The sequence below is a fragment of the Anomaloglossus baeobatrachus genome, chromosome 6, assembly GCF_048569485.1.
Source record: "Anomaloglossus baeobatrachus isolate aAnoBae1 chromosome 6, aAnoBae1.hap1, whole genome shotgun sequence".
NCBI lineage: Eukaryota > Metazoa > Chordata > Amphibia > Anura > Aromobatidae > Anomaloglossus > Anomaloglossus baeobatrachus.
This window is the reverse complement of record NC_134358.1, coordinates 59,998,619-60,017,535: the sequence shown is the minus strand read 5'-3', so window position 1 is coordinate 60,017,535 and position 18,917 is coordinate 59,998,619. Positions and strand designations below refer to the sequence as shown.

General features: G+C 44.4%; 1 protein-coding gene across 7 annotated transcripts in view; it reads right to left on the bottom strand.

The window, feature by feature from the left end:
* The window catches only part of CSMD3 (CUB and Sushi multiple domains 3), a 2,007,504-nt gene that overhangs the window by 436,700 nt on the left and 1,551,887 nt on the right, over positions 1–18,917 (bottom strand). For all 7 annotated transcript variants that reach the window (XM_075352941.1, XM_075352934.1, XM_075352935.1 and 4 more), the window contains 2 exons: positions 9,078–9,202; positions 4,565–4,661 (listed from right to left, as the gene is read on the bottom strand). In XM_075352941.1, the coding sequence (XP_075209056.1) occupies positions 4,565–4,661; positions 9,078–9,202 (222 nt within the window). The remainder of the gene's footprint in view (positions 1–4,564; positions 4,662–9,077; positions 9,203–18,917) is intronic.

The window sequence follows — 18,917 nt, the reverse complement described above, 5'->3', positions numbered from 1 at the left end:
GGGGTGGGGCTCTCCCGTCTCAATTTTTTGTCAAAATAATATTGAAATGTTGCATGCTTTGTGTCACAAATCAGGGTACAGGGGTTCCTTGTGGATCTTTTGGAGCAGTACCTTCCCATTCCTGAGGTTGCTTGGTCTCCTGAGTCACGGATGGTGACCAGGATTTTTTTTGAATTCTCACATTGTCAAAAAGAGCCTACTGAGCATGTGCGGGACTCCTATGGGTCTTTTGACACTATCTGAGCATGTCAGTGATGATGTCACTGCGGCCAATAGAAACATGCCACATCACTGACATGGCAAGTTTCCTATTTGTCCCGGTGACATCATCAGTGAAGTGGCAAGTTTCTATTGGCCGGTAACATCATCAGTGACGTGGCAAGTTTCTATTGGCCGTGGTGATATCATCAGTGACGTGTAAGGCTCTCATTGGCCAAAGGGGCTGGCTGCACGTGGTTCCTCCATCTTGTAGGCAGTACAGAGGTGATAAATAGCCCTGATGCCCACACGGAGGTGCACACACGTCTTTGTGCATGCAGCAACACACAGCTATCTTTGGTAGGGATATGCAGCAAAGTCCTACTGGACTGATTGAGGGTCAGAAGCAGGTTAGGGTGAGGTGTCGTGGTCATATCCAGACCGAGTGAGGGCTAGAAGCCGGCTAGGCTGGGCTCCAGAGATATCGGTGTTGTGTCGCTCAGTGGTTAACCGGCTATCCCCTATTACAACCCGGTATAGGAGCAATACCCTACATGCTCACCTCTGCTTATACCCAGAGCATATACTAACAGAATATGGAGAGTGTTCTGCAGGTCGATCCCTATCCATACTGTGTATGCTATCTATATTGACTTCTGTCACAGGAGAGCATTACACCATCTCTGGTCCTGTGTATAAACAGTTTCCAGTCCAAATATATTATTACCCATATCGGGGCTTGTGAGGCAACAGGGTCCAGCAACACTGGTTTGGGGTACTTACTATACTTGCATCTACACCTGTGTGACCTGTAGCACAGGTGTATATCATTATTCGGGGTGTTGTTGAAGATCAGTATAGCCCTAGGCTATCAGCTGCAATTTACCACCATTACACAGTGGACCCTGACCACTGATATCGGTGTACTCTCACCTATTACCATATTAGTAGGTCCATCCGTTACAATTCGTAACTATTTTATTGTAATCTTTGGGTGTCTGACATGCAGTACCCCCATTTATCAGTTCCAGCGCCAGAAATAAATAGTGTATGGAGTAGAACAACACAGTTCTCTACACTATTTAGTGACTATTGTTGAAAGAGCTAAAGAGGAAAGAGCTGAGCTGCATTTACTTTTATAGAGTTCCAAATATATCTGAAAATGTATAGAAATGAATAGAAACAGCTATCCGTTGCTTGTCCATTTAGAATAATGCAACACAGAGCCCCATTTTTAAGATAGAGTCCATAAAGGGTTCCTCTAGTGATGCTCAGTTATAATAAATAGAGTTCATGTCCCAACAGGTATTCATAGACTTAACATCAATGATGCCGCTCATTTCACAATGCAGAAGTGAGCAGCACAGAAACGTGTTAGCATTGTCAAACAAATTTGGGGCAATCTCAATCCCTTCACCCCTGGGTGAGTTTCCATTTTTCGTTTTTTGCTCTCCTTCTTCCGAGAGCCGTGACTTTTTTATTTTTCCTTCAACCTTGCCATACGAGAACTTGTTTTCTGCAGAATGAGTTGCACTTTTAAATGAAACCATAAGTTTTACCATATAGTGTACTGGAAAACATCTAAAAAATTCCAAGTGTGTAAAAATTGCAAAAAAAAAGTGCAATTTCATGATTGTTTTGGGGATATTTTATTCCTTGTGCTCACTATATGGTAAAACTGATGTGTCGGTGTGATGCCTCAGGTCAGTATGTGTTCATAGACACCAAACATGTATAGGTTTACTTTTATCTAAGGGCTCAAAAAAATTCAGAAGTTTGTCCAAAAAAGTGGCGTACTTTTTGCGTCATTTTCCGCAACCCTTAGCGTTCTCATTTTTCAGGATAAAGAGCTCAGTGAACAGTTTATTTTTTGCATCTTGAGCTGACATTTTTAATGGTACCATTTTTGCGCAGATGCTACTTTTTGATTGCTGTTATTGCATTTTGTGCAAAATTTGCGATGACCAAAAAATGTAATTTTGGCATTTGGAATTTCTTTCCTGCCACCTCATCTACCGATCAGATTAATTTATTTTATATTTTTATAGAATGGGCATTTATGAAAATGGCAATACCAAATATGTGTATATTTTTTATTTTTTTAACCCTTTGATTTTTGGGGGGCAAATGGGAGGTGATTTGAACTTTTAGGTTTTTGTTTTTTTTTTATTTTTTAAAATTTTTTTTTACTTTTTTTTACTTTACTAGTCCCCCTAGGGGGCTATAAGGATTTGCAGCCTGATTGCTGATTCATTTCTACTGATCAGAGCAGCATCGCTCTGATCAGGAGAAATTATGCGTTCTTGTTAAAGCAGGTGCTCTGTTGGCTGTGGCAGGAACTATGTCATGATAGCGACAGGAGTCATCACATGACAATCTGCTACCATGGCCACCATTGGCTCCCCGTGATCATGTCATGGGACTTCCAATGGCAGCAGGGAAAGGCACATTTCTGCTTCTGCGCTTAAAATTGCGCTGTCATATTTTGACAGCACAATTTAAGGGGTTACCAGGCATGGGTGGATCACGGATACATCTGCGCCTGCGAGGCACAAATGTCTGCTGTTAAAATCAGCAGAATATAGTTTTTGAAATACAGACAAATAAATTTACAGGAATGTGCAGCTTTTAGATTGGCAGCAGCTGCCAAATAGCTAATATGTGGTTGGGGTTTTGCTATGTATTTCCGCCCCTATCTGCGGCCTGGCCTTTGTAGATATAGACTGTATGTTCTGCATTTTTAACATGCACCTATAACATGACTCATACTTGGAAGGAGCCCATATAGTCTAGCATCTACAGAGGCCAGGCAGCAGACAGGGGCAAGAATATATAGCAAAACTCCGCCCACATATTAGCGATTCGGCGGCTGTCACCAATCAAAAAGCTGTACATTTCTGTAATTCTACTTGCCTGTATTTCAAAAACTATACATCCAATCTGACAACTAAAGGTATATACAGAATCAGCATGACAGTGCCAGTATAGCACTGGCTTTAGTTTATATATTAAAATCCAGTTGATTGGTGCGCTTTAATGGTGAGAAGGATCCAGCCATTAGAACTTCAACTGTTGATTGTTTTCTTATCGCTGGGGAGGTAAGCTACTACCATGAAAGTCTTGCAGCATCTCGCTGATAGAGAACAATGGAAGACTTGGCAAAAATGAGAATTTCTGGGTATGAAGGACTCAGGAGAAATAGTTGCCAGGCAAACAATCATTTATCTATCCAATATTTATTGACATCTTTAGTTGTTGTGAATTGTTCCGAATTTAGTAAAAGGCGTTCATCCTAATATAAAGTCAATGCATTTTTAATAGGGATGATCAAATACCTCAAATATTCGCCTAGGTCCATATTCGAAGAATAGGTCACCACTATTCGACTATTTGCGAATACTCGATGCGCAATGTAAAGGCCATGTCACACACAGAGATACATCTTTGGCAAATCTGTGGTTGCAGTGAAATCATGGACATATTGTTCCATTTGTACATGGCCACAAACCTGGCACTGATTGTCCGCAATTTCACTGCAACCACAGATCTGCCACAGATTTATCTCTATGTGTGACAGGTCCTTAAGTCTATGGGAAACCCAAATAGTTGCCGAATAGCAACTATTCGGGCTTCCCATAGACTTACACTGCACATCGAATATTCGCATAGCGGCGACCTATTCGTCGAAACCAAATATTGCCAAATATTTGTGATATTTGATCATCCCTAATTTTTAACTATCATTACAAACATACTTTCTAAATGTTCAGTTGGTATACTAAAAATGATTAAATCCCACCCAAGTTCTGCCCCTGAAATGCCCCAAACATGGTAGGACTTCCAAGTTTTGCATTGAATTAATATAACCTCTGCCTACTTTTAGCTCAGGAGAAGCCCAAACTTATAAAAATTGTTTCAAATATTCCCAGATGATTGCACCATAAATGTAAAATTTTTGTCTGCGAATTAATCCTAAAATGCTGAATTTGTGCCATCGTTAGGAGACCATACTGACTTTTTTTGGGAGCAAAATGAAAAGTTGCAAGTATTACTGTCAATATGTCACAGATTATCAAATGCCTTATTTATAGTGGTTCAGTGTATGCCAAAACCAGGTTTGCCTTCCTATAATAAATGTGAGCCATTGTCCCCTGATAGAAAGTTTTCTTTCACATGGATATTTATAGGGTTCAATAGTAATTCTATAAAAAGAACCTAAAAAACATTTTTTCAAAATCAAATACTAAATATCACTTTCTTAATGTACTCCAATTACATATGCCCTTGAATTCTTCCTCCAATATTTTTTTTGTTTTATCAGCGTTATTAAAATAGGTCACAAAAGAAGCCTGTAGTTCTTGCATACCTGAATAACTGCCAAGTCTTGGAGCATTGTTGTCACCTCCATCATAAAAATCCAACGAGTCCCAGTTATGTTCTGTAGCGAAACTGACAACTTGCACCTGGGGAAAACACAGAGAGAGAATATTCTTGAGCTTAAAAAACACATAAAGGAAAAAAAAAATCAAAACAGCATGTAAATATAAGCACATAGTATAAAAGCCAAAGCAATTCATAGACTTTTTATAATCATGAAACCTGTCTGAACAGTTGTGTCCTTCCTTATTTTTCCTCTTTGCTCAAAATATTCCGAGATACTCTATTCGGAGATATTTATGGAATATTTGTCTATATGTTGCACAATATCATCAAAGCCAAGACTCTGTAAAACAGACACAAATTGAGCCCAAAGGTCCTATATATCAATAGTTCAAAGCAAGGACTAAAATATAACTTTTAATATGTACCTCTAAAACAATAATAATAACAATAATAATATTTATTCCTTTATATAGCGCTATTGATTCCACAGCGCTTTCCATACAATGGCAGCGCTAAACCATCCAAGGACACACATAAAGTGCAGTGCACAAACATAAAGTGCAACTAAAAGGGTTGTCATAGATCTCACCTGATCCTTCTCTACTGGCGGACCATTTACCACTGATAAGATGGAAATTCCCAGGACGGAAGGAATGCTGGAAAGTCTAAGGGTAATACTAGGCAACAAATGCCTGTTGTGCCTTATGTGAATGCTTCCACCCTAACAAGGGCAGCATCCAAGTGTAGTAGCTGTCTCCAATATCAATGAGGCCCTCTCGATGCATATCCCTCTCAGGTCAGAGAGTTTATCATTGGTGCCACCATCTGTTTGCACACACTATTGGTGCTGTGCACTCTTGTATTTATCTCTGCCACTGCAGGTTGAGTCTCTTTTATCTCCCTTGATGAACTCTCTGACCTGAGATGTAAATATGTCGGGGCCTTATTGACATTGAGGACAGTTACTACACTTGGGTGCTGCCCTTGTCAAGCATTCACATGGGGCACGATAGTGGTTAGTTGCCTATATTTACCCTTGGACTTGCCAGCATTCCTTTCGTCCTCGGAATTTTTCTCTTATCGGTGGTGGTGCATGGTCTGCTCATGTAGAAGGATATGTTGAGATCTATGACAACCCTTCTATTTGCACTTTATGTTTATGCACTGCACTTTATGTATGTGTTTGGATGGTTTTAGAGATACATATTAAAGTCATATCTATATGTTGCAACCAAAAGTCATGATGTTACTGGTTATAAAACACTTCCTCCTATATGGTCTCAAGCGCAAAGTTTTGTTGATGCTTTGAGCCACAAATTCAGTTCTCTGCCAAACCATGTGCTCGAAACATTAAGATGGCATGGTTTCTTGGCACACTTAACCTTTTTACACTCCTGTCTAATTCCAATAGTATATGTGATTAAATCCAAGGCTCATCAATGATCAGGCAACATGAACTTTTCATGGACTATCAGAAATAAGAACCTGGCGGTGGTAGAGTCCATAAGTTACAGTAGTGTTCCCCAACCAGTAGCTATGGGGCCTAGTTTGGCTCTCCAGCTATTGACAGCTACATAAATTAATACCAGGTCAAATTTTTAGATATTTTTTATTACCTTTAATATGCTATATTATTCAACGGCAAAATTCCTATTATAAAGATAAATGCAACCTACAAAGCTTTGAGACTTTTGAGTTACAAAATGTTGTTTGTACCACTGCCCAATAGTAACTGAATTGACCCATTTTAACTACTTTTCATGTCCTGTTAATTTGTTTACACATTTAGACAAAACTAAAAAATTACTAGACAAATTCAATTCCTTATTCATGTCGTCTTCAAATCTACAGTTCATAGCTACACTCCCAGGCTCCATGGTAAAACCTATTTTAGTGTTAACCAAACTTTTAACAACTTTTATTATCTTATGCACGGGAGTTTTGATCAGTGGAAGTCCTGGTCCTGAGATCTTCTACGATTACTTAATGGAAGGGTAAGAAGCACTTAGCCTATCCACAAAACAAACAGAACAGTTCACATACAACTAGCAATCACTCAATGAAGGAGCAACACAAGCATGCAAGTACACTTTCCAATAGGTTTTCTGTTAAGCTGGTGTCACACACAGCGACAACGACAACGACGTCGCTGCTACGTCACCATTTTCTGTGACGTTGCAGCGACGTCCCGTCGCTGTCGCTGTGTGTGACATCCAGCAACGACCTGGCCCCTGCTGTGAGGTCGCCGGTCGTTGCTGAATGTCCAGCTTCATTTTTTGGTCGTCACTCTCCCGCTGTGACACACACATCGCTGTGTGTGACAGCGAGAGAGCGACGAAATGAAGCGAGCAGGAGCCGGCACTGGCAGCTGCGGTAAGCTGTAACCAGCGTAAACATCGGGTAACCAAGGAAAGACCTTTCCCTGGTTACCCGATATTTACCTTCGTTACCAGCCTCCTCCGCTCTTGCTGCCAGTGCCGGCTCCTGCACTGTGCACATGTGGCTGCAGTACGCATCGGGTAATTAACCCGATGTATACTGTAGCAAGGAGAGCAAGGAGCCAGCGCTAAGCAGTGCGCGCGGCTCCCTGATCTCTGCACTGTGACATGTAGCTGCAGCACACATCGGGTTAATTAACCCGATGTGTACTGTACCTAGGAGAGCAAGGAGCCAGCGCTAAGCGCGACTCCCTGCTCTCTGCACATGTAGCACAGCGACGTTATGATCGATGCTTCTGCTGTGTTTGACAGCTAAGCAGCGATCATAACAGCGACTTACAAGGTCGCTGTTACGTCACCGAAAATGGTGACGTAACAGCGACGTCGTTGTCGCTGTCGCTTAGTGTGAACCCAGCTTTAGACCTTTACACCAATCTATTTGCACTGAAGGATATGAAGACCGGAGATGATAAGGGTTAAACTCTCTGCTGCTGGGTATGAAGAGACAAGAAGATATGGGGTTGAAGATTCAATGTACAATTGTTCTGAAGGATAATCCTTTATGCCATCATTTTAGTGATTGGTGGACAACCCAAAATCCAAACCTCACTGATCAAAACTTTCAAATAATATTACATACAATTTTGTTTATTAGCACCCCCAACTAGAGGGACTATGCATGCTTACTGATGATGCATTTATTGCTGAGAAGAATGGGACCTGTATATGTCAATTTTCCCTAAACCACTCTCAGTGGTAGCTGTAATCTGCCATAAAATTATTCCTGTCAAATAAAGGTGGACAGAAAAATTGCTCAAATAGGGTCTTATCCAAGGTAGAATATAAATAACAGCTTAGAAGGGTTCACCTCATGTGGTTGTGCAGGTCACAAACACCATAAACGTCTGTAGGCCACTGCAGAACCCATATGGAGAGCAAATGATGGAAAGGAGAAAGTGTTAATCTCCTGCGCCGTCACACAGTCAAAACCATATAAGTTAGAAAATGATTTATTGGTCAATGTGTTTCAAAGTCATCAAGGCTTCTTCATCAGGATAATCATGATTGTCCTGATGAAGAAGCCTTGATGGCTTTGAAACGAGTTGATCAATAAATCATATTCTAACTTATATTGTTTGGACTGTGTAGCGGCACAGGAGGATAAGCCTTTCTCCTTTCCACTGTTTGATAAATTTATTCTTAAATCTATATTGTTGTGAAGGAAAACTAAAGCCTGCTTTACACGTTGCAATTTCACATACGATATCGTATGCGATTTCCAACGCCCCCATCGTATGTGTGGCACGTTCAATTTGTTGAACGTGCCACACTAACGATTAACCCCCGTCACACGTACTTACCCGTCCATACGACCCCGATGTGGGTGGCGAACGTCCACTTCCTGGAATGGGAGGGACATTTGGCGTCACATCGACGTCACGCGGCCGCCGGCCAATCGAAGCGAAGCGGCGGAGCTGAGCGGGACGTAAACATCCCGCCCACCCCTCCTTCCGCATTGCGGGCCGGGAGCCGCAGGACGCAGGTAAGATCTGTCCATCGTTCCCGGGGTGTCACACGCTGCGATGTGTGCTACCCCGGGTACGATGAACAACCTAACGTTCAATCTTTGAGAAATCAACGACGTGCATGCGATGAACGGATTTTTGTTCAATCGCAATTGCACGGAGGTTTTACACGCTACAATCATACTTACATTGCCGGATGTGCGTCACTTACGACGTGACCCCGCCGACACATCGTAAGATTTATTGTAGCATGTAAAGCGGGGTTAAGGCTCTTGAGCTATTTGACCACCTATTTTGAAAATGAAAAAGATAGGGTAATAGGGACACTTCAAGCATTGATTATATACTATAAAATGGATCTAATGTTAATTTTTTAAACTTTTTACAACATAATACCATGTATCTGCTGACACATTCTAAGCATTGGAATCCTTGTACTATAGATATCACTTCATTGGCTTCAATACATTATTTCCTTGTCATCATAAGAAAACGAATGTGACAAGTGTTTGAGAATATCTTATGATCTTACTTGAATGCCTGCTCCCTCCGGCACAGAGATTTTCCATATACAGTTCAAATTGTTGTCATATGGTTCAGGGTAGCCAGAAGACAGAATAGTCCCCTTCCGCTTTGTTAAAATTCCACCACAGGGCACTAGAATGAAAATAGAAAATAGAAGACAATGTATATATAGTATTAGCTGACACTTATTGCAATTTCTTACAATTTGTAAAGTACATAATAGAATGTGACAGTTGAGTAGTAACATACCATGCAGCTAAGAATGTTATACTACGTGGCGTATATGAATAAAGGTTAGCTTTTGTATGACTTGCTTAAAGGTTCAATTATATTCTAAAATCAGAGGTCAGTTAAAGAACAAATCCCTACACAATCCAAATCTTTCAGCTCAACAATCAAACAAATGCCCAAAGTTGAAGGGGTCTACCTTGGTAACAGATTCCATTTACAATATACTTAATATGTATTATGAAATATAATGCACCGTAAATTACTGATAAAAGTGCTGTGCAAAAACATTATTAGCTAATAAAGGGAACCTGTCATCAGGTCTTTCCCTTATGAGCTGCGCCCACCACCACTAAGCTCCTATATTCAGCATTCCAGAATCCTGTATATAAGAGCCCAGGCCACTCTGTAGAATGTAAACAACAATTTTATTATACTCACCTAGGGGGTGGTCCAGTCCAATGGGCATCACTGCTCTCTGGTCTGGCTAATCCTCTCTGTGTCGATCTACGTCCTCCTTCTTCTGAGTCACATGTGAATGATGCATCTCACGTCATCCACACTAGCCGGCATTAAGGTCCTGTGCAGGCACACATTGATCTACCCTGGGCAGATCAAAATATTGTAGTGCGCATGCGCGAGTTGTCTTTAACCTTTCCTTGAGCCTGCCCATTAGAGTACTTTGATCTGCCCTCAGCAGGGCAGATCAAAGTATCCTTGCGCAGGAGTGCATTGTTGGCCTGGGTTTGATAGATGGAGGTCGGAGATCACAGCAGAGAGGAGGCGCCAAACCGGAGAGCAGCAACACCCATCGGTATAAACCGCCACCATAAGTGAGTATTATAAAAGTGTTTTTTTTATGTTACATAGAGCGTCCTGGACTTTTATACACAGTGTTCCGGAATGCTGTTTAAAAAGCTGGTGGCGGCCGCAACTTATAGTTGCCAAATCTGGTGACAGGTTTAACAGCAAACATACATTTCAAAGAACAATAAAATTACTTACAACCAGTCGACAGTTTCATGGATTTATAAATGATAAGTCATATTTAACCTATATGCTGGATTTCTATGAGAAGGTGAATGCATATTTGGATATTGGTCAAGTTGCTGATATGATAAATTTGGAGCTTCGCAAAGTTTAATCTGCCCAATTTCTAGAGTAAGGTAATCTTCTTTTATGAGTCTAATTTTCAGCTTTGCCCAACACCTGGTTGTCTAATGGTTAGACAACCTGGAGAGGCATACAAGCCACAGTGTCTTGCACCCACTGTGAATTTGCACCCACTGTGAAATTTGGTGGAGGATCAGTGATGATCTGGGGATGCAAGGTTGGAATTGGTCAGATTAAACTTTGCGAAGGATATATGAATCAAGCTGCAAACAAGGATATCCTGGAAAAACAGTTGCTTCCTTCTGCTCAGGCAATGTTCCCCAACTCTGAGGACTGGTTTTTCAAGAAGGAAATTGCACCATGCCACACAGCTAGGTCAATCAATATGTGGATGAAGGACCACCACATCAAAACCCTGTCATGGCCAACACAATCTCCAGACCTGAATCCCATTGAAAACCTCTGGAATGTAATCAAGAGGTAGATGGATAGTCACAAGCCGTCAAACAAAGAACTGCTTAAATTTCTGCAACAGGAGTGGCATAAGGTCACCCAAAAGCAGTGTGAAAGACTGGTGGAAAGCATGCCAAGGCGCATGAACGCTGTGATTAAAAATCATGGTTATTCCACAAAATATTGATTTCTGAACTCTTCTTGAGTTAAAACATGAGTATTGTTGTTTCTAAATAATTATGAACTTGTTTTCTGTACATTATTTGAGTTCTGAAAGCAATGCATTGTTTTGTTATTTTGACCATTTCACATTTTAAGAAAATAAATGCAAAATTTATTGCCTGGAAATTCGGAGGCGTGTTGTCAGTAGTCTATAGAATAAAATAAAAAATTAAATTTTACTCAAAGATATACCTATAAAGAGAAAAATCAGAAAAACTGACAATTTTGCAATGGTCAGGAAGCATAAGAATTTTGGTTTTTTTATTAGGATATGAAGTCAGTGCCAAATATATATATATATATATATATATACACAGTACAGACCAAAAGTTTGGACACACCTTCTCATTCAAAGAGTTTTCTTTATTTTCATGACTCTGAAAATTGTAGATTCACATTGAAGACATCTAAACTATGAATGAAAATATGTGGAATGAAATACTTAACAAAAATGTGTGAAACAACTGAAAATATGTCTTATATTCTAGGTTCTTTAAAGTAGCCACTTTTTGCTTTGATTGCTGCTTTGCATACTCTTGGCTTTCTCTTAATGAGCTTCAAGAGGTAGTCACCGTAAATGGTTTTCACTTCACAGGTGTGCCCTATCAGGTTTAATAAGTGGGATTTCTTTCCTTATAAATGGGTTTGGGACCATCAGTTGTGTTGTGCAGAAGTCTGGTGGATACACAGCTGATAGTCCTACTGAATAGACTGTTAGAATTTGTATTATGCCAAGAAAAAAGCAGCTAAGTAAAGAAAAACGAGTGGCCATCATTACTTTAAGAAATTAAGGTCAATCAGTCCGAAAAATTGGGAAAATTTTGAAAGTGTCCCCAAGTGCAGTGGCAAAAACTATCAAACGCTACAAAGAAATTAACTCACATGAGGACTGCCCTAAGGAAGACAAAGACGCAATTCTGAAGAGGAGGATATGTTTTTCCGAGTCACTAGCCTCAGAAATCGCATGTTAACAGCAGCTCAGATTAGAGACCAGGTCATTGCTACACAGAGTTCTAGCAGCAGACACATCTCTAGAACAACTGTTGAGACTTTGTGCAACAGGCCTTCATGGTAAAAATAGCTGCTGGGAAACCACTGCTAAGGACAGGCAACAAGCAGCAGAGACTTGTTTGGGCTAAAGAACACAAGGACTGGACATCAGACCAGTGGAAATCTGTGCTTTGGTCTGAGGAGTCCAAATTTGAGATCTTTGGATCCAACCACCGTGTCTTTGTAGAAAAGGTGGACGAATGGACTCTACATGCCTGGTTCCCACCGTGAAGCATGAAGGAGGAGGTGTGATGGTGTTTGGGTGCTTTGCTGGTGACACTGTTGGGTATTTATTCAAAATTGAAGGCATTCTGAACCAGCATGGCTGCCACAGCATCTTGCAGCGGCGTGCTATTCCATCCAGTTTGCGTTTAGTTGGACCACCATTTTTCAACAGGACAATGACCCCAAACACACCTCCAGGCTGTGTAAGGGCTATTTGAGTAAGAAGGAGAGTGATGGGGTGCTATGCCAGATGACCTGGCCTCCACAGTCACTAGACCTGAAACTAATCGAGTTGGTTTGGGGTGAGCTGGACCGCAGAGTGAAGGCAAAAGGGCCAACAAGTGCTAAGCATCTCTGGGAACTCCTTCTAGACTGTTGGAAGACCATTTCCGGTGACTATCTCTTGAAGCTTATCAAGAGAATGTGCAAAGCAGTAATGAAAGCAAAAGGTGGCTACTTTGAAGAACCTAGAATATAAGACATATTTCCAGTTGTTTCACACTTTTTTGTTAAGTATTTAATTCCATATGTGTTAATTCATAGTTTTGATGCCTTCAATGTGAATCTACAATTTTCTGAGTCATGAAAATACATAAAACTCTTTGAATGAGAAGGTGTACCCAAACTTTTGGTCTGTACTGTATATATGTATATATATATGTATATATATATATATATATATATATATATATATATATATATATATATATATATATATATATATATATATTTGGCACTGACTTTATATCCCAATGAAAAAAAAACCCTCTTATGCTTCCTGTTGCTGTGGTTCCATTTAGAGCTTAGCTGTGTAGACTGGGACAGAATTAGCAAAGATTAGGTGATTTAATGACAGCTCTTTTGTATTACTCATATTTATTACCTAAATGTGGGAAGATGAGAACATTAAAACAGCACATATAAATAAATCTTTGCATGTAGCATCCCTATCATTCACTTCCTTACATCTAGAAGAGGAAAATATCTCAGCTCGCCCTTTCCATAGAACATAGTAATTCATGCAAAATTTCTATCTACTGCTGCATAAAGTACAGGAAAACACTATAGAAACATTGCAGTAAAGAAGCAATTGTCAACAATATGGCCACACTCTGGGAACTTTTATATACCGTATGTTACCAAGCAACTAACCGATATTTTTTAGATTGCATGGTTTTTAATCTCATTGCTATTGTTTCTATTATCTGTCTGTGTCATAATCAATATTATGGAATGTTCTCTTTATTTCTGTGCTTATCCTGAACAAAATCAAATGTTTCCAGGGGATGTAAGGCCAGGCAGTCAACCATCTGCACAAAGTCACTAAGCAAACTCTGTCTAATCAGTAACAGGTAATCTTTGCTTGATGTTAACACCGCGTTCACAGGGATAATGATACTGTATGCAGAAATAGCAGCTGTAATGGAAAACATTAGAGATTGGTTAATTTCATGATTTTTTCCTGATAACATTTCATTATCTACAAATAACGGTAAAGACTTCTAAGCTGCACTCCTGAGATATCGGGGCATTTTAATCAGCGGAATATATTTAGCATATTTTAATTAGTTTATTTCCTATATCTCTCAAGAGCATTGATACCTCTGTTATGAAGTGTGCTCCATAGGTAAAGATTCTCACCACCTAATTGCAGAACTTTGGGTATTACGTGTTTGTAATGCGGGCTTCACACGGTACGATTTATCGTGCAATTGCAGGAGCTATAGTTCTCACCCCCTTCATTTGTGCATGACGGGCAAATCGCTGCCCGTGTTGCACAAAGTCGTTTAACTCCCGTCACACGTACTCACGAGCTGAGCGACCTCGCTGTGGGCGGCGAACATCCACTTCCTGAAGGGGATGGGACGTTTGGTGTCACAGCGACGTCACACAGCGGCCGGCCAATAGAAGCGACGGGGCAGAGATGAGCGGGACGTAAACATCCCGCCCACCTCCTTCCTTCCGCATAGCCGGCGGGTGCCGCAAGGTGCAGGTAAGCTGTGTTCATCAGTCCCAGGGTGTCCCACAGTGCGATGTGTGCTACCCCGGGTACGATGAACAACTTGCGCAAAGTAAAATAAACGATTTTTTAAAATTAAACGAGGAGTACACGATACCCGATTTCTCACCAATTTACGATCGCTCGTAGGTGTCACACGGGACGACGTCGCCAATGAAGCCGGATGTGCGTCACAAAAACCGTGACCCCGACGATCTGTCACGCTCCCCGGGTCCTCACCCCCGCTCCCCGGCTCACCTGCCACGCTCCCCGCTCTCCAGCCACCGGATCCCGTCCGTCCCAGGGTCCCTGGACCCCGATCCCGGCACCCGACAGCTTCCCTGGACCTGGCCGGCTCCCCTGCGTCCTCCTCGCAGCCTCCTTCCCTGGCTTCTGGCACTCGGGCGGCGCGCATGCGCATTAGGGCGCGCGCGCGGTCACTGACCCTTTCTTAAAGGGCCAGCGTCCATTAACAGGAAATGAGGTTGCACAGGTACAGGGTATATAGGGGGTCATTGTCCAAGGGGGCGGGGCCTGATCTTCGTGTTCCCTGAGCTAGGAATCAGGTCTCCTGGTGTTTATGTGCCTATACTCACCTATCTCTCTTTGTAGAGCCGTACCTGCCGCGCCATCCGGCCTGCCGTGTCCTGAACCCCGCACGCTGTCCGTCTGCCAGCTGACAGTCCGTACCATCTCGGATCCCTGCGGTGACCCGTCATCCCGCTCCAGAGGTTCCGGACCCCGCCTACTATCATCTCGGCTTCCGAACCTGAGCTACGTCACCAGTACCACCATCTGTGACTCCGTGGTCCCAGGGACTCCTCCGCTGCCCTCACTTGCACGGACTGTTCTGCCGCCCTTCAGTGCTTCAGCTGCCGGACTCCTTACCACCATCTTAGAGTCCGGTCCAGTGGATCCACCTCCTGGGTCTACCCGACCGCCCGGCCGTGACAGTAAGATCAGGCCATGGATCCCGCTGCAGCACTATTGGCCCTGCAAGAGGAACTCCAACGCCAGCGTGAAGTCCAGACCCGCATGCTGCAATTTATGACCTCCGTGGACACCCGCCTGTACACGTTACAAGCATCCATGACGCCTGCGGCATCCAGGTCCTCCAATGGACAATCCACGGCTCCCGCACCAGTGGCAGCCTCGTCGGGTGCTTCCCAACTCCGGTTGGCTTCACCACCTCGTTATGCTGGAGATCCCAAGACCTGCAGGGGCTTCATTAACCAGTGTTCCCTTCATTTCACGCAGCTGCCACATCTGTTCGCCTCTGACCAAGCCAAGGTCGCCTTTATAATGTCTCACCTGGAGGGCGAGGCGCTGGCGTGGATGAACCCCTTGTGGGAAAAGGAGGACCCTATGACCAAGGATCTTCAAGAGTTCCTGCAGGCCTTTCGCAGCACTTTTGACGAGCCGGGACGCGCCTCTGCGTCTGCTTCATCCCTTCTCCGCTTGCGTCAAGGAACACTGACGGTGGGCCAATACGCCATTCGTTTCCGCACGTTGGCTTCAGAACTCAGCTGGAATAATGAGGCCCTAACAGCCGCCTTCTGGGAGGGTCTCTCAAGCCGCATCAAAGACGAGTTGGCGGGCCGTGACGTGCCCTCCACCCTAGATGCCCTGATTGCCCTAGCAACTCGAGTAGACATCCGTTTTCAGGAGCGCTCCAAAGAGCTGTCTCGGGAGAGACGTCCAGTCCGGCATCCCTCTCCTCCACAGAAGCCCTCCGTACCTCAGTCATCAACAGCTGGGAGTCCCGTCCACGAGCCCATGCAGATTGACCGAGTGCGTCAGTCTGCACAACGTAGAGCAGAGCGGCTTGCCCAGGGCCTCTGCTTTTACTGCGGTGAGGGCACACACCTCCTCCGTTCCTGTCCGGAAAGGCCGGGAAACTCCAAAGCCTAGGGTTGGTAGGAGAGGCCACCCTAGGTGCTGGGACTCTCTCTGATCCGGTCACATGGACCGTGCAAGTGACAACGGGAGAGACGCGGTTCACGGCTGAGGCCTACCTCGATTCCGGGGCAGCAGGCAATTTCATCCAGCAAGCCACCGTGGACAAATACCAAGTGCCTGTTATTCCACTCAACAAGCCCCTGGTGATTGCCTCTGTAGATGGGAGACCCCTTTCTGACACCATCTCCTGGACCACCAGGCCGGTTGAACTGCGGATCGGTGCTCTTCACACCGAGACCATCACCTTCTACGTCCTCCCTCACATGTCCCATCAGATCCTGCTGGGTCTTCCATGGTTACGGGCCCACGAACCATCAGTAAGCTGGGGTACAGGCGACATCACCCGCTGGGGTTCTTCGTGTCATGAGAGATGTCTAAAATCCACACAACCCATCCGACAACCTCTGGTTCCTGAGAACCTACCGGGGCTGCCCTCGGCCTATTGGACCTTTGCGGATGTCTTTGATAAAAAGGAATCCGAGGTACTGCCGCCACATCGGCCATACGATTGTGCCATCGACCTGCTCCCTGGAACAACGCCACCACGAGGACGGATATATCCTTTATCTCCAGCCGAAACAAGGGCTATGTCTGCTTACATCTCAGAGAGCCTGGCAAGGGGATTCATTCGGAGATCCTCCTCTCCTGCTGGAGCAGGTTTCTTCTTTGTCAAGAAAAAAGAGGGCGATTTACGCCCCTGCATCGACTACCGGGGTCTGAATCAGATCACAGTCAAAAACAAGTACCCTCTGCCGCTCATCCCCGAATTGTTTGACCGACTTAGGGGGGCTCGTGTGTTCACCAAGCTGGACCTTCGGGGTGCTTACAATCTGGTGCGCATCCGCTCTGGTGACGAATGGAAGACCGCGTTCAATACGCGCGATGGACATTATGAGTACTGCGTGATGCCCTTCGGCCTGTGTAATGCTCCTGCCGTCTTCCAAGAACTGGTGAACGACGTGTTCCGAGACCTCCTCTACACCTGTGTGGTAGTATATCTAGATGACATCCTTGTCTTCTCTCCGGACCTCTCAACCCACAGAGAGCACGTACAACTGGTTCTACGACGATTGAGAGAGAATCGCCTGTACGCAAAGTATGAGAAGTGTGTCTTTGAGCAGTCTACACTCCCCTTTTTGGGGTACGTCATCTCTGAGACTGGACTGCAGATGGATCCCAAGAAGGTCTCCGCCATTCTCAACTGGCCTCCCCCTTCTGGACTGAAAGCAATCCAACGCTTCCTGGGATTCGCCAACTACTACCGCCAGTTTATACCTCACTTCTCTGCTCTGACTGCTCCACTTTCCGCTTTGACTAAGAAAGAGGCAAATCCAAAGGACTGGTCGCCTGCGGCCGACGCCGCGTTTGGCTCATTAAAGCGGGCTTTTGCTTCCTCTCCTGTACTCCACCGTCCGGAGTTAAACCGCCAGTTCACCTTGGAGGTGGATGCCTCCTCCTCAGGAGCCGGAGCAGTGCTCATGCAGAAGGCCTCCTCCGGGAAGATGGTGACTTGCGGATTCTTCTCCAAGGGCTTCTCAGCGTCTGAACGCAACTACACCATCGGGGACCGAGAGCTCTTGGCAGTCAAACTGGCACTGGAGGAATGGCGCTACCTCCTGGAAGGTGCAGTGTATCCCGTGATAATTTACACTGACCACAAGAACTTGGAATACCTGCGGTCCGCTCAGCGACTGAACCCACGGCAAGCCAGGTGGTCTTTATTCTTTGCCAGGTTTGACTTTCAGCTTCACTTCCGACCCGCGGACAAGAATGTACGCGCTGATGCCTTGTCCAGGTCTTTCATGCCCATGGAGCAGGAGGAAGCGACTACCCAACCCATCATCTGTCCTAGCAACATCATTCCGGTGGCTCCTGTCACTCTAGCCCAGATACCGCCCGGGAAGACCTATGTCTCTGAGACCGACAGGAAAAAAGTGTTACACTGGGGTCATGCCTCAAAAACAGCCGGCCATGCAGGCCAGAAGAGAACATGGGGTGCGATTGTACGCCATTACTGGTGGCCATCCCTTCGCACGGACGTCGCTGCTTTTGTCTCTGCCTGCTCCTCCTGTGCCAGGAACAAGACGCCCAACCACTTGCCCCATGGCCGTCTTCTGCCTCTGCCGATACCCTCAGTCCCGTGGCAACACATAGCTATGGACTTTATTACGGACTTGCCATTATCCTCCGGGCACACAGTCATATGGGTCGTGGTTGATCGATTCTCCAAAATGGCCCACTTCGTTCCTATGGCCGGACTGCCCTCTGCTCAGGAACTCGCGGAAGCCTATATACATCACATCTTCCGCTTGCATGGCTTTCCATCCCACATCGTGTCCGACAGAGGAACCCAGTTCACCTCCCGCTTCTGGAGGGCTCTATGCAAACATCTGGGAGTGACTCTGGACTTTTCCTCTGCTTACCATCCTCAGTCTAATGGCCAAGTGGAGAGGGTCAATCAAATCTTGACCTCATACCTACGTCACTATGTCAACGCCCATCACGACGACTGGTCCTCGCTTCTGCCTTGGGCTGAATTCGCCCATAACCACCACGTCAGTGAGTCATCCTCCAAATCACCCTTCCATGTTGTTTACG